Source organism: Rhopalosiphum maidis, chromosome 1 (assembly GCF_003676215.2).
Source record: "Rhopalosiphum maidis isolate BTI-1 chromosome 1, ASM367621v3, whole genome shotgun sequence".
Classification (NCBI taxonomy): domain Eukaryota; kingdom Metazoa; phylum Arthropoda; class Insecta; order Hemiptera; family Aphididae; genus Rhopalosiphum; species Rhopalosiphum maidis.
In genome coordinates this window covers 13,132,115-13,158,700 of record NC_040877.1, presented here as the reverse complement: position 1 = coordinate 13,158,700, position 26,586 = coordinate 13,132,115, and the positions used below count along the sequence as shown (strand labels likewise).

At 28.1% G+C, this 26,586-nt stretch overlaps 1 protein-coding gene across 1 annotated transcript in view; it reads left to right on the top strand.

Annotated features, from left to right (window-relative positions):
* LOC113560870 (neuroligin-4, X-linked-like) overlaps positions 1-26,586 on the top strand; it is a 295,089-nt gene that overhangs the window by 229,662 nt on the left and 38,841 nt on the right. Inside the window, exons 6-7 of the mRNA XM_026966983.1 lie at positions 2,289-2,544; positions 2,606-2,828. Of these exons, the coding sequence (XP_026822784.1) occupies positions 2,289-2,544; positions 2,606-2,828 (479 nt within the window). The remainder of the gene's footprint in view (positions 1-2,288; positions 2,545-2,605; positions 2,829-26,586) is intronic.

Here is a 26,586-nt window from a genome sequence, read left to right as displayed (position 1 = left end):
GCGTAACGTTGGCTTTAACACGCATGAAATTCGGCCGAATTGCATTATGCAAACTCGTTAGGCGACGGTACATTATCGTACGCCATATCCGAATGTATAATATTGCCAAACAACTTTTAGACGACCGAGTTTATTAACAATCCCGCTGACGGTGCGCGAATATAGTTTTAGATTGCGTTTGATATTCACGCGGTAAGCCGCCGGTGCCGCGTCTAACCCTACACATACAGTCGGCCACTGATTGTCGCCGATTATTTCTTTTCTTTCCGCGACGCGTTCGCGTATATTTTAGTGTTTTTTTTTTTTTTTTACTATACTCTCGTTTTCTTAAAACATCACTTATCCCTCTGCCTGTCCCTTTCTTCACTATATCATCCGTATCGCGGCTACTGTTGTTGGTTGTAATTCGGTGTATGAACTGATTGATGTTTTATTCGCTATGAGTTTAATAGTTCGAATCTTTTGTTGTTTCCGCGCGTGAACAGAATTCAATGTTCAGAAATTGCTTTTGTTTTTTTGTATATTGTTAACCTTTATGTATTTCTTTCGTACGACATTTAATTCCGGCTACTTATTATAAAAAATTGCTTGTTGTTTGTTTATAAATGATTCCGAAATATAAATAATAAATATCACAAGTGACAACAATAATGACAAGGAATAAAGTATAAATCTTTCATAAATAATACTTTGCTTACATCCTCACTCCTCCGATCGTCGTTGAATTTTCACTCTGATTTTTGTATGCATTTATTCATCGGATTCCATAACTTACAGTTTCCTGTGTAAGATTAACTCATGTTGTTCTGACAATCCGGTGCAATGAGTCTTCAACCCTTACTCCCGACTCTCGCAGTAAGCGATACAATACCCTTTGCGGCACCCTCCAGTATTTATAAATCTTACGTCTACTGATTTCCGGTCGACTTCCGTGTCACTGACTGCCGAATCATTAAAGTTTGATCAGTTTTGCCGATTGTTGTTTGCAATGCTTTCGAATACGCGTCGAAAATACTGGTACAAGTATAAATAAAAAATTCAAATAAATAAATAGAAAATAGTGAACGCAATGCAATTTTTGTTTTTATCGTTCAAGATAATGTTTAAGATCGTTTCTATTCAAATAAGGATTTAAAAGTTCGTTCTATTTGTATTTGCTTACTACTAAAGACTGAACAGTATATAGTGTTAGGTGTGAATAGTGGTGCGAGTATCTCAATCAGCAGTGGTTGGGGCTATCAACAAATACGTATCGGAATGAGTGTGAGAGTATGCATAGATATATGTATAGTGTATACTGTATAGGTGTCTATGTGTATTGTGTATGCATATTGTTCATAATTTAACTAAAAAAAACGAAGCGACTTGCGCACTCGATATAGAACAAAATAATATAAAAACGTGGAGATAAGTGTTCACGATTAGAATTTACTAATAACCAAGTATAGGTAAATAATTTTGAAAATAGTATAACAATAATTATAATATTACTTTAATATTACGATATTTACTTTTTTATAAAAATCACCCCCGACGACTAGATAATAATATTTTCTTATAATTACGTGTGTTATGTCGATTGGGCATATATAATATATACCTATATATATATAAACAAGCAGTTAATCCATATTTTCAGAACTATAATATAGTTGTCGAGTGGCTGCGGGTGATTATCATCAGTATTCGTTAACAAACTGTATATTAAACCATGCCAAGTATGATGAAAATAATAGTCAAAATATATTTCTCAATAATATAAATTTCTGGAAAAAGATTATGGACGATTCAGTTGTAATTGAAATGATGCATAGCATTTCATAATATTATGAACATCATATTTAATTGTTTAAGAAAATTTACTTTAATGTAAACATTTTTAATTAAATAATTTTTTTATTTTTAACAAAAAAAAAAAATGGAAAATGTATTATACAGTACTTTTATGAAAAATCTAAAGTTTTACTTTACTTTGATGGAACGAATAAGATAATAATAAATACAATAAAAAGTCTCTTATCAACATTTAAAATGAAAAAACTACGATTACGCGTCGTTTTGTAAGACATAATATACAACTACTAAACTATCTGATTTCAATAAATTTGAATAACTGATCAATAGTATTATTATTATTATTATTAAAAAATATTATCAAACATGTAACATCTTACTAAGAATTATTATAAAAATATACCTACCCTTAATTATTAATAACCATTCACCAATAATATATTCAGTGCCATATAAATAATCTAATAAAAATCACCTTCATCCTTTTATTTTAGACGGTCAAGATAATGGACCCGGTAGACCGCCAGAGGATCCGAGAGAATTGGTTTTGGCCAATGGATTCGGGCCAGCTATTCTTGCTAATCCATCAGCCCGGCAACGGTTGCTTTCCAAGTTGTCTAAATTCGATCTGATGTTGGGCGTAGTGCGGGCCGAATCGTTTTTCGCATTTACCGGAGACGATGTCCAATACGGCATCGAAGCAGATCGGAGGACTAAAATTCTAAAGACTTATGTCAAAAACACATACAAGTGAGCTAACACCGCTCCATCGGTTCCTAAAAAACCGTTATTTACACGATTATTTTTGCAGGTACCATTTGACTGAAATCTTAGCAACCATCGTAAATGAATATACCGACTGGGACAGGCCGGTACAACATCCGGTGAACATCAGAGACGAGACGTTGGAAGCCCTATCCGACGCCCAAGTTGTAGCACCCGTGGTCAACATGGCCGATCTTCATTCGGCCAATCGCAGGAACTCGTACTTATTCGTGTTCGATTACCAGACCAAGTACGGGGATTATCAACAAGTGAGTTCTGACATCCTTACATCATTAGTTTAAGATTAATTGGTTTTTAGGGCTTAACAATAGCAAAACAAATGGTATATTTTGATGTTTAATTACAATCAAATACATTTTAAACGTATACCATCTGCTTTTATTTAATTTGAACAATATATTACGTAATATTATAATTTCAAATTTGACCTGGGTATTATATAACTTTGATACGTAACCACAATAATTATACCAAAAAAAAAAAAAAAATAAATAAATATACAAGATTATAATTTTTTTGTGTAATGAATGAGATAAAAATAATTTTAGTAATCGTTACACATGTTTAATGTAACAACGTCAAGTTTAAAATCCATATTATACTTAATTTTATTTATTCTATACAGGTATAGTCGTTTGTGCTTCGTGTGGTTTTATATACCTATATATAGAAATATATACAGATATAACATATCGAATAATAGAAGTAATGAATGCTTTATGTAATATGTATAGCTTGCTAACCAATACAAATACTAAACAATTATTATTGCAATACAAAAATATATAGTTCATAAATATGTGTGTATAAAATATCACTATTTTAATAACGAATACCTATATAAGCATACTGTAATTTTAATAACGTTATAATTTATTATTTTTAATTAAAAACCACTCAGTCTATAAACAAATGCCTTATATTCGTATTATTCTATACATTTTATCATTTTAGTAATAGGTTACCAATACAATTACATAATATTATAACGAATCATCGTATAATTTATTATGAAGTACCTATATATGTAACAATTTTTACGCTACGATATAAATACATCTTTTTTTCAATTTCTATTATGAATGTAAAAATAATATATTCTTATTCGGCTATGATATGACTTGAGTAATAACTAAAATATAAATGTATGAGTTATGAATATATGTGTAAACTAAAAATAAGATTCAAAAAAAATTTAAAAATAGTATAATAATATACGTAATATAATAATATTATTTATTTATATATATAATGTTTACATAATATATCATAAAACAGTTAATTAATACATTTTTTTACTTTCTAATTGAAAAATTAAAATTGGAGAATTCTAATATTTTTTTTTTTTTTTTTTTTAATATAATGAGGATATTAGATATTAAACTTTTGTAATATTTTTATTTAAATTTTTCTTGAACGCATATTATTATTTGAAAAATATAACGACACGAGTGTATTAAAAATTCCATGAGTGAGAATTGATAAAAGTGCATAATGTATCACCCATTTAATAATTTATCGCTCCTTGGTTGTTAATGTATTTGAAATGTAGTAAAAAGTGTTGTAATAAAGTTTATTTTTCTGGTGTGAAAATATAACTATAATTTGTGATTTTAATATTTATTTCCCCGGAAAATCTGGAAATTAATTTTTTGCTTTATGTGGAGCAATCACTATAATATTGATTTAATATTTTGATCGTTCGATATTATTACTATAGTATATCGTCACACCTATTAACTGAAAAAAACTCGTAAAAAAGAAATCCATATGCATTTGTTGGTTCATTTTATACGACATAATTTCTATTGTTTTCGCCGGATAAACCTAGCTAATCATATTATTCACGATTTTTCAAAATAGGCGTTGATTATTTATTCCAAATTTACCGACACTATTTGTCGCTATTCGTTGTTGTAACGTATCTACAGTAGTAAATCAATAACCACATAATACAGCGTACAATGTCAACGTCCGATATTCCAATCATCATGGTTTTAGCTTGATAAAATTCTATAATATCAATCCTTATAAGTTATAAGCTGAACGAACTCCCCGAACAGATGACTAGCCGAAGGTAAAAATATATTGAAACGTTACTTTTTGCATCAGACACTTTTGTTAATGGAGTAATTGTAACATGAGTGAGCACGACTATAGGGTTACATTATTTTGTATTCTATTGGTACCTATATACATATTGCTACAGTTGTATAGTTGCTCGATACACACTGATGATAATAAATATAAAACGAGTGATTTTTCCCCCTGTATTGCAGCGGAAAATCCAATTTTTTCGGAAAACTGATTTTTAGTGATCAATGAACAAGTTACAAAAAAAAAAAAAATAATAACAATAAGCAAACATATGACCTGACGTGGATACAACCTCGATAAAAATAAATATCTAAAATAAAAATCGTTTATACTTACCACGAAGTTCAGCACTTTGAGCAATGTTTGATTTACCAATAATTGAAGGTTAGTGTATATATATATATAAATTACTTATTTTCAATCTTCGATATAAAGTGTACAAACCTAGAAAGCTGATATTATATGTTTACATGTGTCGAACAGCAAGGATTGGTGAAAACCTCCCGTTGCGGATCAGACATAGAACTCTTGCCAAGACTAAAACGATATATTATACGAACTGTTGGTAAATTATTATTTAGAACGTACCAATTACCAGATGTAAATATGAATCAATAATTTTTATTGATATAATTTGAATAAATACTATTCATTTCTTCGCCACAAATAAAATACCGTGTGATATATTTTTCATTAATATGAATTGTCTTTTAAAACTAATAAAAAGAAAACTGACACTTTATGATTCATTATGTAAGACAACAGTAATATAATATTATATTAAACATATTATATATGATTATTCTTAACCATACAAAATATTCACTGTTGTAAAATTACAAATTATCAGAACGTAGTATTTAAAAACTAAGTCCTTTATAAAAAAATTATAAATAATTTAAGATAAATGGATTCAAAAACCTAATAGAATTCCAGCCTTTTTTTAAGGGGACAATGAATAAGTGGTATCTATGTGATGCGTACAATGACGTTGTGGTTATGTATCTTTAGAATAATTACTATTATAATTATGAACTTGAAGCTAATTTAAATTCAACACTTTTGATATTCAATTCCACTTAAATGGTAGGTAAGTATAATTATGAAATGTTGTGTGACAGCTTGCCGGTTAAAGTAATTCTGCACGAGACAGTCTAAATACGTTTATTTTGAAATCCGATCTCTAGACCACAGATATATTTACAAACATTCATCATAATGTGAACAGATTTGTGGTGATCGCATGTAATTACAAACACTACGATAATACGAAAATATATTTTCCGTAATCGGTGCAATCCTTAATGCAAATCAAAAAAAAAATAAAATAAATAGCTATGAAATAAATGTACAACTTAAAAAAAAAACAAATTAATACATTCAAATCGATTAAAAATCATTTATTGAACAATCCATCGGACAAGCATGTCGATAATAGTCTCTTGTCAAAACCGTATAATATAATAATAATATATTCGTGGTGTTAACAGCCGGAGATGAAGAAAAATGACTATTTTGTCATCTATTGATGGACGGAGGGACGGGAGTCGAAAAATATTATAGTTGCACGGTTACATGGCAAAGATTAGATAAAATACAAAATTCCTACGCGTCTCGATTGACAAGGGTATTTAATAGTAAATAATATATATTTCTACAGAATATTTCATAAGTCTCGTATTATCTTGAGTATTTCCACTGTCAATAAAAATATTTAAATGTGAAATTTTTAACAGTAGTATAAAAATACAAATTATAATTTTACCATAAAAATTAAAAACAAATTCAGTAAAAATTAACTTACCAAATTAGAGCAGTTTGTTTTTTACTTTTGAAAATAATGGTATATCATAATATATTAGAAAAAAATAATGCCTTATACTTTATTGTTACTGAAATGTAAAAAAAATATAACTATTTTGAAACTTATTATATTTAAAATCTACCAATTTTAAAATATGTCGTACTATAAATTATCTCTATATTACACTATAATATTATTAATCTATTTCAGACTACACTATAAGCTCCAACAGTATATAATAGGAAGGTCTATTTTCACGTTTATTATTTCATTTTTTTCGTGAAATTTTAAGTAGGTTTTTATAACGTAGGTTCAACTATAATATGATTCTCAAAATAATCAAAAACAATCTAATCCAACGACGTATAGTTTTACTGAATTATTTTTTAAATGTTGGTGGTGCTTTTAGGACGTATAAAACTTCAACTAGGTTTACACACATATTGTAGTATCGCGAAGTATATATATATATAAAGTATACATATATACTCTATATAGTATTTATTCGCGTTGTGATAGTATACAGCGGAGGTAGCAGTGACTTTCACCATCACTCTTACAGAGAGGGTCGAGAGTAACTTTTCGAACTTTTGATAGTGCCAATGGGTACGGCGTGGCGGCCGGCGGTGTGGCACGCGGTGAAAGGGATGTGAAAAGTGCGGCTGCGGCGATGGTGATGGCGGGCGTGGGCTATAAAAAGGAAATCGACCTATCTGGACCTACGGGGACAAGGGGTCGTACGTGGCGTCGATAGGACGCGAGGTGGCGGTGTGGGAGGAGACGGTAAATTTCATTTGTGACAGTGGGTTCGCGGACGGGTCGGACGACGTTGCGGGGGGAGGGGCAGCTACAGTAATGAATAAGACCGGCAGGAAATAAAAGACAAACAACGCTCGTGTTGAACTCTTCTGGCCCGGTCTCTGATTTATAACGCAGGCCTTACATATATATATATACAACAATCCCGCACCCGCGCGCCCTTATTTACCTCTGTCCGGCTCCCATGGCCACCTCTAACCGATAGCCACCGTTAACTTCATCGCGCCCACTGCACTGACCAGCTGCGCGGATAAAACGGGGACGCGAAATATTTTTCAATTAACCGCCACTTTTGATTCGCAAATGTCCGATCAAATCGCTATATGGCGGCTCACAGGTATACGTGTAACCACTCCTCACGCTCGTCTACTCGCATAAAACTGCAATCCGATTGCAACCTAAAGGTTTTTTTTTTTTTTTTTGGTTTTTCTACATGCCTATACGCACGCATTAATACTAATTCACAACCGTTCGGACTAGGCTTAACGGCCGATTTACACAGTCCGGATGATATACCCGTACCCTCGTCAGGAAGGCGTAGATGGGTGCCCATCCGAACGTCCCGTATAAATATCCAATGATGAAGTCTCGCTGGTTAGGCAAAATAATACTGCGCATTTTATCCGAAATACGAATATTTACCACCGGCAATAATGTCTTAAGACGTTTTCGCCTCCGGGGAACGAGAATATTATAGGATGTTATCAAATTCTCATGACGTCGGCGAATGTCGGTTGCGATTCTGAATGAAATTTGTAGTGTTCGTCGTTGTTTAGACTCGATTTGATTTAAACATTTTTTGATATGCAGATGTTAGCACTGTGTCTTAATATTTTTAAACGTCAATTTTATATTGGTTAAATGTAACAAAAAAACATATGTTAAATAATCACACTATATAAAAACCTTTAAAAAAGCTATGTTGGTTAAGTTCAAAGCAAGCATCTTTAGATTATGAAATAATCATAATATAATATGATATATGCTTTACTACATATCATACAGATCAAAAGATGTTAATATTAGTTGTAATTATTCAGACCAATAATTTATTTTATTTATTTCTATATTTTTGATTAAATTTACAAAATAAATAATTATAATGAGTATAAAAATAATCATCTGTTAATGGAAGTACTAATAAATCACCTAAAAATGTTTGGAAAAGCTAAAAAAATGTTTAAAATATGAAATTGGTAATCAAACTTTTAAAATTACAATTTTAATATAAACTAAATACCCAGCAATCAGTATTGTTGTTTATACTGTTTACCGATATGAAAACCCAAAATATTTTACGTATAATGTTAATATAAAATAATAAATATTATAATACAGATATAAGTATTTCAGTTGTGTATATAAAGTATAAAATTATACTCGTGTAGCATATAAACCTAAAAGGCAAATGTTATTTGTGTAACAAGATCGGCAAGATAAAATAAATCATAATATTAAGTAACCTAATGTTTTTATTATAATATGTTATGGTAATAGAAATGTTTTGTTATTATTGTGAATTGTATGTGGGCGTTATAGAAAAGTCGATGCCTTTGATAATATTCAATTTCAGAAAACGATAAAAAAAAGAAAACTTTTATTATTTATTCATTAGAAAAGCAATAAATTGTGTTATTTATTTAAATTAGAAAATACAGTTTAACCTTTATACATTAAATCGTATTATTGTCAACTGCCGCGCGATAAATCGTCGTTAACTGGTAATATAAAATTGTTATATAAGTATGTTACATATTATATAATCGACAACCGATACCACACACATAACACGTCCATATGTATCAACATTTATTTATAATACATAATAATAACCAATTTATTCTCACACTTTATTTTACGATTTCTCGGTAGACGGAATACAAGTATTGCTCGCGATGCTTTAATATATACCGACGTTCCGATAGCCTTTACCAGCAATGTCGGTCAACTCGAGTTTCACCTATAGGCAGAGTAGAACAGACAGACGGATGGATCGGTGAGAGGGAGAATGGGTGGTTTGATATAAGAGAGAGCCAGGGTAAAAACGAGAGAGAGATAGAGTGACAGAGATATGGCCCCGTTGTTATTGCTTGTGCCGGTATAGCAATTACGTCGTCCGCGGAAAAATGATGAAGGACCGACCGAGGAATGAGAAAACTCCGTCATTCCATCTCCGGATCGCTTAATTTCTTTTTTGCTCCACACTCCGCCTGTCCATTTTGCCGTTCACCTAAGGAAATAACATACACTGTCAGCACGGGTGTAATGAATGGTGCTCGAGACTCTAAACGGCCGAATAATGAATCTTTTTCCGACCGACCATCTCGAGTGCTTTGGACATGTAATCTCGAAAAAAAAAATACTCAAAAACCAAACGCTAAACGACCGGTAAAAAAGTTCTCCCCATAAACATATATAAATAAATATTTATGTATTTATATAACGACAATTATTATTATCACGACGAAAATAATAAAACGCGACTTTGTGCGTGCCCTTCGCACGGCGACACTTTCGTTTAGCCTTGTCACGGCAAGCGATTATCGCACAGTGAACGATAAAATAATAACGCCATTTCCCAATGCGTTGTCTTTTGAAACGAATTTCTTTTCTTCCAACACAACATTTTCAAGGGGGACGCGACCCGCGTTTCCGGAGCTCTGGATTGTCCGGGTTAGACCAAAAGCACAACGATTGCTGTCAGAAATTCACGCGTGTCGTCGTAATAGACGGGAAAACGTTAAATTAACGGCGAACAAATAATGGATAGAAAAAGCGTTTACCATTTTTTTTCCCGAGTAAATTGAAAATGGTTAACGGTTCTCTCCATAAAGTACCGCACTGCCAGAGATGTAGAAATGTCGGACCTCTGACATCTGAGAAAGAAAAACATTTTCAATTCCACATTCAATTTAATTGTCAATAGATAAGAAAAACGGGAGCGAAATACCTAGCTAAAGAAAAAAAATTAACATCCGGGCTAGAAACAAAACACAATAGTCTAGAGTTTGGTACTCTTCTGGTTCCGCTTACAAAGTATACCGGGACATGGTTTCGGATTTAAAACAATAATGGATTTAAATGTATCTGCTTAAAATATGCTAGTGAGTAGGTTGTTTTATCTAATTGCGCTGCGTAAATGTTTATTTAGTTATTTTTGCTTTAAAACTATCATTGTATTGAGACTTTATAGACGACAGATCGTTTATGATTATTATTCATTATGTATATAAACAATAATTGTATTGAATTGTATGTACAACGAATTTGTACTCAGATAGGAATACACTTTCTTATTGATCATATTATTCACGAGTACAATACAATGTAATGAGAGACACGTGTCTATAGAAATTCGGTTTAGATTATCATTTGAATATATATTTCTGGTTCAAAGATTCCCAGCGTGCCATTACTACTTATTTATCGTTTATTTATTTATTAGCTATATAAAATTCAATGAAGTTGATACAGCCATTTTTACGAGATAACCTAATAATATAAATATTTTTATATGTATATTTTTTTCGTTTACAGAAACAAACATTTTTAAAACTAACTATAAGACATTTTAAATAGGTAATAAAACATAACTTTCTATTTTTAAGTCACTTGGTATAAATAATAAGTGTTTTAAAAAAATTTAAATAAATATGATAAATATTTGTATTTAAGTACAGTATATTAATAGTATTATACTTAGATTCCATCCCTAATCTATTGTAATAATGTTAAATATTTAGACTCGTTCATTTCTCATATTATTCATAAAAAAATTGATTTTTCATCACATTTGTGTAAAAATGTATGTTAAAAAATAATAATTATTAATTATCTAGAAATAAAAATTAAAACAGGTGATCACATTATTAAACGTATTAAACTCCTAGTATTAAATTGTTAATTTATGATTTTGGTCATGTGTTATTTAATTTAAATTAAAATTTTTAATCTGGATTAATAGAAAAAAAATATATAAAATTGTGGATAATTTATAAAGGTGATAAGCTAAATTCATCAAAAATGTCGTAAAATCTTGAGGATTAAACTCAATCGAAAATTTAAAGGAATATCGGATGTTGTCAGATAAAGATACTTCACATCCATCTGAGTTCAATTGTACAGTGGATAATTAATTTAATTGTACCATAATAGCTTTAATTCCCTTTATTATAAAGAATAATAAAAAAAAAAATTATAAGGAAAGATGAGTGATATTCTCACCCTTATTGGCTATTTTTTGTTTTAGTCTTAGGTAAGATAGATTCAAGTATTATACAAATTGTAAATAAATAAACAATTAATAATCATCAAATGCATCAAAAATGCTAATATTTTGGTTTTATTTTAAAATTGGTTTTTCAAATATTTATAATATTAAAAAAAAAAAAGTATATTATTTATACATTTTCATCGAAATAAGACAGTATAATAAAAATAATAATAATAATACACAGTTTTATTTATTTCCTTATCAAGATTATATAATGTGGAAGTTGACAGGAAATTTTATTTCAGCGAATATCCAATAACAATTGAAGTTATAATACAGTTTATTAGATGAATAAAGCTGGAAGTGCTTATTTATATCAGGTGAATAGTTTGACGGGCAATAAATATCGACATTTGATTATATTTTTTTATGAGAAGATACACAGAATTATTGAATTCCAATATGACGATGTCACATCGCTGGTAGTATAAATATATATATATATTAAATGAAAAGCTATACTGTGATCTTCTTGAACACATCAGAAAGGTTTTGATAAATTTAAATTGACTAAAAATGTAATTTTAAATATGTTTCAAACGTCATATCAGCAGTTTTCAGTGACCGATATAGTACTTTTAATATAAATAAAAGCTTCAAAAATATTATCAGTGTTGTTCAAATCGATCCAGATGAATATCGAATTCCTAAAGTATAATATTAATATTTAGTATTGGCTATAGTAAACTTGTTCATTAGAAAGGAATTTTATCAATATTTTGTTTCACGAGTCACATTGCTTACGCAATGGACAATATATTGTCCATAGCTATGTGACGATTTCTAAAATATAAAATATAAAATATTGTTTATTTTTATTATTCAAAAATATGGATTTTAATAATTACGATCGTGGTGACTCCGTATAGTCGTTACAAAAAAAAAAAAAATGCTTTATAAAATCCCGAAGCTTACATCCCGCCCGCCGAAAGCCGTTTATTGGCTTTTATCCAGCCCAAAAAAAAAAAAAAAAAATACACATAAAAAAAAGTTTGTAAAAATAGTACGTGATATTATACGACCGTCTTTGAAAACAATAAGGACCTTCTTAAACCACTATCTGCAGTGATATGGCACGCTGCGAACTGAAGAGGACGATCAAGCTGGGCATATACCTAATAAAAAAGGGATATCCGCTTCCGCCGTTCAATTTCCGGTGAATAGCGATTTCAAAAATATCAAACCAATAATCACGTACACCAGTCGAAATGTTTTGTCGGCCAGAACATTATTCTCAAACGAGAAACGTACTCGTGTCAAATAAAAACGTGAGCAGAAATACGCCGGTCAACGCAATATCTCAACCGTTTCACCTTTTTACTCTTTTTTTTTCATATCCCACGAGACTAAAAGTCAGTGATTCTAATAGACATATTGCCACTGAACTATGTTTCGCCACTAGATTTTTCCACGTAATGCGATCGTTGTATTTTACCTATAAGTAGTTACGTTTGTTTAGATGCAAAAATCGTTCAATAGTCAAATAAAAATCATACTTAAAATATGAATTGTTGTATTGTTATTGTATACGTAGTTTAGGTAATTTTATACAAATTGTCTCACTACGTACTTAATGCTTATCTTCGTACCTAACTATAAGACGTAGATAATATCGTCATATATTCATATACCCGCCTCCCATCAGCATAAAAACTAAAAAATTATCTGACTACAAACACACTTAATAATTACTAGTAATTGGCTTTACGAATTATTTACATAAATCGTCTCAATAAATTGGCTCTCTTAATTTTTTTTTTTTTTTTGAGAACAAAAAACATATTATTTATTTATTTTTTGGAGTAAAGTAAACAAAAAATAAATAAATAATTCTATAAATTATAAATTAAAATAATTTTGGCTCCCTAACATGGTATAAAAGTTTTAAAAAACCTTAAGGGAGAGTAATGAGCATTATTAAATCTTAATATTTCACATACTTATATGTGATATGACTTTTTTGAAATTAAAATATCGGTAGAGCTTCTTATAACATAATATTTTGTTACCATTGAATTTGATACCTAATAGGTTATTTCACTTCAGTATTAGAACTAACAAAACTAAACACGAACTACTGAACGAAAATGCGTTGCACTTGACAAACACAACAAAGGCGAGTGTGGTGCGAAAAAAAAGTAGTATACATTTATATATATATGTACATACTACATATATTATAATATAATATAATATTATACACGTTTTGATGAAAACTAACACGGAGTGGAGCGTGAGATACAATATTTTATTCTTTTTGATAATATTCTCTGTCGTGGGCTGTAATGCAAGACTCCGCGTCTACCTTTATTGTTAATAATAAACAAACAGGTTTAATATAATATACTATATATGATATTTAAATTGAAATATTTTGTAAAATACGTAAGATCAAATAATAAGATAAATTGTAGTACTATAAATTATTTAATTAAAATATATCGTGATCAGAGAGGATCGTTTTTTATATTTCATTTAACTTCACAGGCATCGTTAAGTTATATGTGCAATTTTTTTTTTATTTCTTTGAAACGCCAAATTACATATCAATCAAATTAGTTATTCCAGATGAATTTTACACTAGATAACTATTTTCTAATATAAAACTCAAACATTCCATAAAAAGCAACATACACTTTACAGCCGACGCTTTAAACGATAAAGGTTGCGATATTCGTTTTCATTTGTCACGGACGAGTATATTGCACTATTACTGAGTTATACTAGATGTTAAATTTAGAGAGAAAGATCTAAGAGGGATTACCAGAAATCCGGTGTAACTTTTAAAAAGCACAGACAACATAAATACCGATTAAAAAGTCGAAACTCACGTTTAGTCGTTTTCTGAACGACTTAACTTAAATGTGTAATAATTATTAAATTATCCATTGTTATTATTTTACCACAAAAATAATGTATTGTGATTATAACTGTAAAACCTTAAAAATGTCTTATGATTAAAATCTCGAATTAAGCAAAAATAATACTAAATCGGTGTCACTTAATGTACTTTATTCAATAAGAAATATCGATATCATTAATAATTTTGATTTATTCAAATAATATATATTTTTTTTATATATAACATAGAGCGTTATTTTAACTAAAAGCTATTTGAATTTCTTATTTTCATTTTGAATCTATTATAACTATATCAACAAGATAGATATTTATTTAAAATTCTCCTTATAATTGAAAAGTCTGATACGAATTATAAATTCCGTTTAAGTTGCATTAAAGGAGCTAAATGATTGATTAAAAACATAATTTTATTACGACGTAGTATCTACGTATTATGGGCCAGTATTTAATTTTATTTCTTTATATAATTGGATTTGATAAACCATTCCTTTAATATATTCTGCATACCATATAAAATAAATATAAATTAATCAATTACGTCATTCGTGTAATTTAAAAATCCTATATCAAACTTAACTGTAAATATAGTATAAAATATATTATAATGCATAATTATTTTAAACAACAGTTTACATTATCGTATTATTTATTTGTTCATTTGAAATTTCCAGTTTTTACTATTGTTAGTTTATCCTATTTAGTGGTATTATTAATTATAATTTGTTATGCATATAAATTTTCAAGCTAATCCAACCGGGACTAAAAACGATTGAAATAAATTCCGAACACAAATTATAAATAATACCAAATACTATGCCGTTCCGTTGCAATAAATCATACAGTGGTTGTACGTTTTGTTTTTATTTTTATTTTAGTGAGTTTTGTATATTACTTTGATAATAAATATTAGCTGATTTTTTTTGCCTGGTAGGACAAATACATAATACTAAAATGGTCATTTAATAAAATCTAAAACGGAAATTAGATGTATGTAAAAAGAGTATTTACATAATGTTTGAAAATTCTGTCGTTTTTCACCACTATTGGGAATTACCTTAAGTGTCTGCGGGGAGAGAACGTGCAGATAAATGCAAGCTATTTGCACCCAGGGAACTAGTACGAGTAACGAATAAGTAATGTGCCCAAGGTAGAAATGATCAAAATATTCCCAAGGCGTACGAAGGAATTCTAGAGCTCAATACTCGGTGTTATGCAGATTTCAAGAGGTCAAACGGATTTACCAAGAAACAGATTATACACATGCATTCGGAATTCAATTATTTTGGTTCCGTTATTAGTTTTTCTCGTACCAACTATAATTCTGGAAAGAGGCCCAGCCCTGAGCACAATATTAGAGTTTTCAAATACTGGAAGTCGTTTGAACTAAAATTAAAAACAATGGATTTAAATAGTATGTTGGAAATACAATTTTGATCTATTTTGAGACAAAAATACGAACTACAATATTTTCTAACACTTGCGTGTGGTTTATTATTGATTTAAATGTGTTTTAATAAAACACTAAATAATAGTATTTAATTTAAGTCCTCGTTGTTCTGTCTATTAATTTGATTAATATTATTTACAAGAATAACAGCACACGTATTATAATGTATTGTGTGCAGTGTGTGTGATGTATTTATGATATCATGTGATATCAAAAAAGAATGCGTAAAATATTTGTAGAGAAATAACTTGACAATATCACATCAAGCAAAAGTTGTTACATATCATTTTATGAAAACTTTTACTTAAAACTATAATATCATGATATATATTAATAATAGCCGTATTAATTATATTTTTAGAAGCCTTTGTCATGTTAATTTAATCGACAATTCATTGTCGCATAATATACCAACGTATTCGTTGAGTATTATTCATCGCCAATTGGATATTATCCCTTACTGTATGAAAAGTAAATTTTTTTTTTTTTTTTTTATATCAGTAAAGATTACTAGGCCTCACTGAGTTTAAACTCGTGTGGAGGCCTAAGAGTTATCTTATGTACAACACATTTACATTTATCTTTTTCTCCTTAAATACTTACTCAAATACACAATAAAAAATAAATAACAGAAATACAATAATATAAGTTTGAACAGCAAATATAAATAAACAAGTTGTGTGTAAAAAACAGCAAAAAATAGTAGTGTAAAACAAATTAATCAGATCGACTTCAATATTGTAGCATCGTATTCATGGTGAAGCCAATGGGTAATGTATTTTTTAAAAATAAAAAGAAACATATTAGCCACTTCTTTGGGCATTATATTATGTGTCTGTGTCCCAACAAAATCATACATTTTACGACATCCAGATTTTTTTTAGGAAAATGGTACAGGTTTTTATATATAGTTTATTTATATTAAGTATATTAAATTCTTCATATAACTTTTTTGTAGGATATCACCATTTTTTGTTACAAGCAACTCTAATAATAGTATTTTAGCATTTTTGAAGTCGTAATAGCACATTATCATAGCCGCTACCCCAACAAATTATGCCATATGTGATTAAAGATTCAAACAGGGTTAAATTTATAAGTTTTATGTCTTTACAAACTAGTATTTCACGTAGAGATTTCATGACGAAAATCATCTTTCTCAACTTATGGGTAGTATTAATAATTTGATTTTTCCATTTCATTTCATGACACGTTTCGATACCTAAGTATTTGTAATTTTTGACAACAGAAACCGATTTTTGAACAGAAACACATTGGCAGTGTTTTAATAATAAAGTTTTACATTCATTGATTTCCAGTTCATCTAAGGTAGGTAGGGTACATTCAGATAGGGAGTGAAGTAGTATGGCTGATTTATCTAAATTAAGAAATAGATTGTTTTTCTTTAGCCAGATTTTAATAGACAGTAAATCAGCCTCCATATTAGTGAAAACTTCTTCCCAGGTTAAACCACTACAAATCAATAGAGTATCGTCTGCGTAATAAATAATATTACTATTTAAGTTCAGAAGTTTTATATCATTTAACTGAATATTGAAGAGTACAGGAGAAAGTACCCTGAGGAACACCACATATTATAGTTTGCTCGCTAGAGATGGAATCATTTATTTTAACCCTCTGCTTTCTTTTTTCCATATATGATTCGAATAGTGAGTGAACTGAACCAGTAATACTTATGTCGTGAATTTTTTTTAGAAGCTTTACATGGTCCACAGTATCGAATGCTTTCGCTAGGTCAAGATAAATAGTTGCGCATTTTTTTCCTTCTTCCAGTGTACTATAAACCATTTTTGTTACTTTACCTATGACTTGATCAGTGCTTTTATTGGATCTAAAATCGTATTGGTGTTCAATGAGTAAGTTATTCGATTTTAAGAAATGTACTAATCATCTAGCTTTTATAATTTTTTCAAATATTTTTGCTACATTTGAGATAACAGATATTGGCCGAAAATTACTAATGATAGAAGTTAGACCTATCTTGTAAATAGGTGTTATTATTGCTACTTTAAAAACATCTGGAATTTTATTTTGGATTATACATAGATTAAAAAAGTGAGTAAGAGGTTTAACAAGAAAAGTTTTTTTTTTTAGAAGAAGATTAGAGGAATATGTTGTCGATACGTGCCATTTTTTAATTTAGAAGTGGCTTCTAGTATATCTTCATATGAAACAAATAAATAATCTGCATAATATCGTAAATCGTAAATCGTAATAATAAGTCTTGTTCCGCGAACATTTACTATATATATATATATTACAACACTTACTAAGTAGCAATATATTTTTTCCTATGTATATATTTCGTGTTAAATTTTATTTTAGTATTCATAAAATTATGAATCATATTTTTATTATTTAGATGTATAAGCTATTTTGGAAATGATTTTTACTCGGAAAGTCAGCTTTAAAACTGATTATTTGCTGTTAGTTACAAGCTTACATATCGATTATATTAAAAAAATTATTACAATTTTGTAATTATTAATCAAATTGTATTTTCTTATCCGTTACAAAGTTTTTTTTTTGATTATATTACTTATATATATAGTTGAAAAGTATATAAATTAAAATCATCTGAAATAATATCAACAGTAATAATTATTTAATTGAAAAAAAGTCCAAGGATAACTTACTAATGTCAAACTATGAGATAAGTCGATGAGTTTTTAATTAACAATTTACGTGCCTTCATTTGCAATGAGCATGATAGGGGATTTCATAATCTAATACGTGATTATAATGTACAATATTGTCATTGATACATTTTATTGTTTGCAATATGCTTGCTGTGTTTCGTTTTGTAAAAGTTTTTCATGTTATTAGTTCACTTTTACAAAACTCAAATAATTTTACTAAAACAATACAACTTAGATTTAATTAATAGATAGCTCGTTTAGATATTATTTCTTGTTATTTTTAATTTAATACGTTGCAAACATCTATCTAAAAAAATCTTCAATCAGTTTTTTTTTAAACTTTTATTTATTCCGTTTTTTTAAAATTGCTTCAAGTAAATACAGTTTTAATTTTAATCAAATTAATTTGTTTGTTATTTTTTTATAATTCGGACTGTATTTATATTAAATGGCAAACTTTATAAAAAATATATTAAAAGAAAATATAGTTTGAGTTACCAGATTGTTCGTTTTGAGGAATTCAATGAAGTTGGTTTCTCGGCTGTGTCCACAGTCCACATCGAGCACCCTCTAGAGATTAAACTATGTTCCCGGAATAACGGAATTTAACAATGTTGGGAAATTCTTTAAGCACGCCTTTGACTAATAGTCTAGAGTTACAATGCGTCACGTCTGGACTCGTGGTGTCTCGGTTAATCAAATACTAATGTGTCAAATTAGAGTGCCTTAATATTTTTTTTTTTTTTTGTTTATTTTAACAGCCAATAATCAACTAATATCATTTATCGAAGAACATTACCTTTATTATCTTTGATTCTTTGTTTTATTTCACACATGGCTATTTAAGTTTGTAAATTACACTCACATTAGTCAGATAGTAAAAATGTATGATAAATTGCGCTAAGCATTTTTCAATTTCTTAAGTTAAAAAAATAATTTTCTCGCATCGTATCAAACTGATTTTCAATTCATCAATATATATTTTTAGCACTATAGTACATATTTTATTGGTGTAAAAAATGAATATTTATTTGAATATTAATCTAAAATTGACATTAAAGTTAATAGTATGGACGGCTCTCGTAAAGGACTTATATAAATCCCAAAACATGAATCCACAAAACATATTGAAAATAATCTAATAGCAGAATGAAACTAATTTTACTAGGCCTCAATAAGTAAAAATTATGTAGTGTAGTACTATTATTGACTCTATATATGATTGATTTAATTAAAAATAAAATTGAATAATCTACCTAAAAATATTGATTAATAAAAACAATTATAATGGAGAATTTTTAGTAACATTTCTTCTTAAATTTTTCATTTCAAGCAAATCAAAAAATTATATGATTAAAAGATAAAGATGGTAATCGCCACGTATCATCTGTATATGATATGAAGTTACAAGAATTTTTTTAATTTTCATTCATTGTAAATATACATGCCTTATCAAATACATTAGTTTTTACAGTTTCATTATTGTTTTTTTTACTATAATTTTAATTCATCTATATATTTTGGTAAATCCAAAACTGAATAGTATTATATTGATTATTATGTAATATATTTTTTTCATAAAAATCTAAACAATCCATTAAAAATATAAATTTGATTCATTATTACATATCACTTATGATCTATTAACAGTATACAAGTACATATGATGTAAGTTAAAAATATTTTTCTAATTTTAAAATGACATATTATTGAATTTATTTTTACTGAATTTTAAATATTAAAAAAATGTCTTAACTACATTATAATTATATTATTTACCAACATAATGTAATATAATTTGATGATGTATTTAAAACTATTTTAAATTATTCATATTACGTAAAAATTAAAGTACAATTATCGTCTATAAATACAGTTTTATACAAATAGTGTTTGCATACTAAGGATACATTTTTTTTTATAGTTTTTTTTAAATTTATAAATAAGTGTTGAAAAATACATAAGACGTACTTCCATGGTTTAGACACGTTCATAGTATTAGAATGTGGTAAAGTCTAAATTCGACAACTGAAATATTATTATGGGAGAGGAGTTGTATGAATATTTTTTGAAAAAATTTACTCAGCTGTAGATTTCAAAAATTATGTTTACTTAAGATATCCCGGTTACTGAAGTTAACGCATTATAGTAACTGGTACGTTCCAACGGCATTCCCTTTTACAGACAACAAATACAGTCAGATATTCTATTCACGAATTTGTTTATGCAAGTGAATATAAGTGTGTATACTAAAATTATAGAGGAATAAAATTTATTGGCATGTTGACATAGCCAGGTCTTGAAGTAAACTTATCTGGATTTCCAACGCCACTCGTTCTCTTTTACCCCTTTCTCTACGCGTATCCTGTGAACTTCCAACCCTCCGATCCTTAACATACCTTCACATCCCCACCAACGATCTGAACTCAAACCAACCCACCATATACCCTGGGTTTTAATGTGAAGTATCGAACTTAGACCATTTGGCGGGTTTATTGTTCTGCAGCTATTACCAACACAATAGGAACGTTTCTTATTGTTTTATGCTAGAAAATAATAACGCCACGGAATGCCTTACCGACCCCTACCCACTTCACTTAGCTCGAAATTGACGAAAAAGCTCGCCAGGAAACCCTAAAACTTCGTTAATTACTCATAATACTATTGGATTTAGATGACGTAGGAGGTAGAGTAGTGGAGAAGCAGACGAAAGAACGACGATGACCCTTTTTGCAAGTCTCCTAAGTATAAACAATTTTTTTCAATCTTGTTGAAAAAAGTATTGTTGTAAGTTAGATAGACTTAACAATGTTAACAGGTTTTTTTCAGTTTAAATGCTTTTCAAATACAAAAAAAATGTATATAATAAAACACAATCATTTCGTTAAAATGTTATGCCGAATAAAATTTAAAAGCAATAAACAACGCGTTTAAAAATAAAAAGACAGCGGATTGATGAACTATACTTTTTAATAAGATTTAATTTTATAAGCATATTCATTGGCCATATTAAAACGATATATAATTGTAAATCTATAAACATTTTTATTTCAAGCATCGATTTATTTTAAAGGCGGCGTTGGTACGTATTATTTATCTGTTTCTTTTAAAACAGTTTTATACACATTTGCATTTTTACTGTAATTCGTAATCGAATTTATTACTATAACTCTATTAAAGTATTATAATATAATTTCGACTATTGCTAATATTTTTCTTATTTAGCTGCAATATTCGTGTGTGTTTTATAACGAAATACGGTTGTAATAATATTTTTATGGTGACGTAATAATTTAACTATAAATAACGATACAGATTTCATATCATCTATTCTTTTAAAATTCCTCCTATGCACAATATTATTTTTCACTTAAACACGGAGTAATGAAATACACTTAAATATTTTTAGGATAGAATACCGAATAAAATATGTACGTCCGCCAATGTTTGTTTCAGCGTATTATTTAAATTCTTGTCGTAGACGTAATATAGGTATTGTGGCTGCTGGGCAAAAACGTGGGCATTATTGCTCACTGGGCAGGTCAAATGGATAAGCCGTCCGTTAACATATTGAAACCGGCCCGGATTTAAGTATCAAAGGAAATCCGACATTTATACATTTTAACTAAATAACGTCTAAAAATTATTACACATAACCCATAACATTAAGTCCCTACCCATTAAATTGGCACGTAATCTTTGGATTTAGTGAAATACGGCCAATCACCATGACGTCGAATAATGTAATTACACGTTGCAAATTAAAATTTAAAAATACATGTTTTATTTTATTTAGTTTTTTTTTTTAATTTTAAGACGCTCTGCAAAAATACTTAGAAACAAAAATAATTAAACTACATTGACAGCTGTTTCTGTTCAAGAATATATCTTAAACGATATCTTATTAATATTACTTCGTAATAGTGTCTATAACACCGGTTTTGTTAAATATCACTAAAGCGCAATTAAGATATAGCTTTAGTTTGTGTCCCACGTGAAAACTAAGCCAAATATACATAACATTATAATATGGTGTACTGGACTTAATCCCTTATACGCATTAATGGGGTGCTTTATATTAGGGTTCAAAACCAAACCAAAATTTACCGTAAGTGCTCTATAGTTGAATGAAAAATGCTCAGAGAAGCGGTTCCTCTCGAAATTTGTAGTGAAATAGTGATATACGAAATTGAATTGGAATTATTCGGTATTTCGGTAATACGTAATACGATTTTGTCGAACGTAAAGAAAACAATTCGACGGACACAAGCATATCCTTAAACTATATTGAAACAATCCGTAGAACTTTGTCCTTATTTAAACAGAGTAACTATAAAAAAACGAACTATGACGATATGAATCTAAGGTGTAAGTTGTTAACCATATTGTTTTTACGGTCTCATTAATATAGGTCAAGTGTTCTACGGCGTATGGTTTTCTAATAAAAACAATTAGATACCCTAACAATACCATCGTTACTGTTCAAAATTAATTATGAAATAATTATATTAATAGCATATTAATTCAATTCTTTCAATTTGTTTATATTATTTTATTATATTTCATTTTATTTATTTTATTTTAAGTTTGTTATTTAGAAATGATTCGTATGAAATAAAATTTAAGAAAAATAAACATTGATATGAGTATTTACTGACCACGTGAATGAAAATCATATTCAGTTTACAGTTATAATTTTTACGTATGCCTGAAACCATATAACATAATTTAATAAAAATTCTTTATCACTATACATATATAAATGTACACTAAAAAATTATTATTTATTGGCATAGTTTAAAAAATACGTTCCAGTAAAAAGTTACATCATTAGAATATTTTTGAAATCTCCACACAAACGATTGTTACACATACTATATAATTCAAATTTAGTGTAACGTCTTTTAAAGTTTAAAATTAAATAAAGCATAATAATTGCTAAAGTTATTAATAAACGAATGATATAAACTGTCTACACATTATTAATGATCAAAAATAATTTAATTATAAGTATATAATAACAATATAGTTGTCTTTGAAAATTATATCATTTTTATGGTAATTGTCATTATACTTTTAAAATATAATTTATTGGAATGTTAAAATATTTTCTTTCATTTTTTTTATTTCTTTATTTTTTTTTTTTTTATTTAATGGTTTACAAAAGTTTATGTTTCATTATATTGTAAATCAAAGAAGTTAACGTACAAAACTCAAAGAAGACAATTGTAATTTTGACGTAATAGCCTTAGGGATATACCTGATTTTTTCTCTAAACTATCCACAACACTATTTTCTAGTTTTGAACAAATTAAGAACTTGTCCTCAACAAAAGTTGCATTTGCGAAATTTAATTTTAAACAACGGTAGCTTTACGTGGGCAGTGATATGTCTATGACATTTGATTATAGAAAAGAAGAACTCCAAACACTTGTTAATAATATGCAAGTTTGATAATTCAGTTACAACCAAAATTGTTTATAAAAAGTAAAATGTTTAATAAATGTCAATATTAAAATAACTTGCATATTAACTTGTTATTTTGTTCATTGATTATCTTAATTCAAAATAAAAGATAATTCATTGTTTACTAAAAAGGTATAAAATGTATTTTATTTTCAAAAAATATGCTTCAATGTATTAAATTAACTCATTGTATTAAACCACATAATATTTATTTTTAATTTAGACAAATAAAAAAATCTCCAGTAAATAAATCATTATGTTCATGAATTCTAAATAGACGTGAGACAATTTGTTTTTTTTTTATTAAATCCAATTATTTTTTAGGCGACTAAATACATTAATCTTAATATAAAATTGGAGCAAAAGAAACCCAATTCCGTAAACTAATTTAATACAATCTTAAATAATGCAAATAAAATTGTTTAATTGGCTAATAACGCCGTTAATACTACAAATATACATATATAAGAAAAAAGAAAAGAAAAACTGAAACAAAAGATTAATTAACATAATTAAAAATACTCTTGCAAAACAATATAACTGAAATGTCATATAATATGTTAGTCTTTTTATAAATATAAATAAATATCGTTATAATGAGTATTTGTATTTGTTGTAAAATAATTCATACTAAATAATAAATTTATGAAGATATTAAAATTAAATATAATTTGTTATTTGTAACCAAATTTTGTTGTTAGTAATATTTTTTTAAATTGAACATACAGCTGCTAACGAGAGACAATATTTTTATTTATGATTTGATTATTAATGGCAATCATTTATTTCGTATTATATTCAAGTGGAAAAATAATGATTATCTCAGCGTATCGTTCGTCAAATATAAATATCAATGATAATTATTATAATAAACACATATTATAAATGTATATTACATGAAAATATCAAGTACCTATATTATACATGTGAAAATTAAAAAAAAATATTCCTTATATATTATAATGTATTATATCTCTCATGAACGATGTCGTCGGCATTCTCACATTTATCAGATCATTTTTGATGTTGATAAGAAAAAAAATAATATGACAGCTACCTACAGTGCACTTCTATGATTAAAATTGGAGCACACCTGTTTTCGCGTCACTACATACGAGTTTTATGACACCTGCAAGAGCATATGTCGTTTAGTTTATTGTTTTTTTCCCTTCATGTCGCTAACATTTCAATTTGTCTGCGTTTTCCTAACTATTTATTACTATTATATATATATACAATTTGGCCCTCTTTATTATTTTTTACAATACATTTTTTTTGTTCGCTTTTGTTATTTATTTTATTTTTAAGCCATTAACATTCCATACACTCGAGGCTGATGAAAATCTTGATTGTGTTTTTCCGCCTTATCAACATGCATATACCAGGCGCCTAACTAATCCTAAAAAGACTCTTTTGTGTTATTTATTTTTTCGTTATTCCTAACACTGTGTCATAAGAACAATATGAAATTTAAGCAGGTACTACCATGAATACGCCTACTAGAACATCAAATGATCGAGTACATGGACGACGAGACAAGAGCATATTAAATGGCAGAGTTGAGCAAAAAAAAATAAATAAATAAATGAATAATATGCATTTTTATATTTATCTAAAAATAAATCAAAACTGCAACAGTTACCACTGTTTAATTAAACGATGGCACCAGCTTGTTCAAGCTCCATTGGTTTTGCATTTCATTTAATTATATATGCTGTTATTTGTATAAAATTATTTAAATTTCCATTATTCATCCGAATGCTATATGCAAATAAATATGTATAAATAAAATTATCCACACTAAATACCTAAATGTTTTAACTTATTACAACCAATTGAATAAAACATATAAGGTTATTAAATATTAATAAGCCTACGTAAATAATATCTTAGTAACATTTTCACATCAGATTCAACATTTTGAATAGAAAATATTTCTTCTAAAAATAATTATACATCATTTGCTGAGCAAAATGTTTATTTCTGTATACTAAGTTATTTTGATAAATAAAACGTTATATTTTACATCATAAAATCAATAAGATTAATTACTAATTGGAATATTTATATACATGTAAATAATAACTAAGAAATAATTAGCAATATTCAAATTTTAAACACCTGGAATAATCACAATCATTTGTCAACTTATTTCAACATTATCATTATTATTATTTTTTTTTAAATTTATACAAAAATATTTACACCAACTAAATAACAAAGAACTAGTTTTACACAGTTTTGACTGCGATTTATGAGGGCCTATTCGCTGAATACATTTTTATGTCCCAGTCATTTGCTTTGTCCGGAAGTGGTTTTGGGGAACGAAATCTAGGTTTTATATTATCACCTCTTTCTCCTGGAAAAAAATTAAATGAATGACCATTGGTATCCTAATACTATTTACTTTATCTATGTCGTAACTATTGATCCTCCTTTATCAAAGATTAATAATTACGTATAAATGTATAATCAATCATAGAAGCAATATATTTTATCAAAATGTTTCTATTCTATTTTTATTTTAAACCCACAATGTTGAATTTAATATATACTTCGTGGTTTATAGTTCAATTAA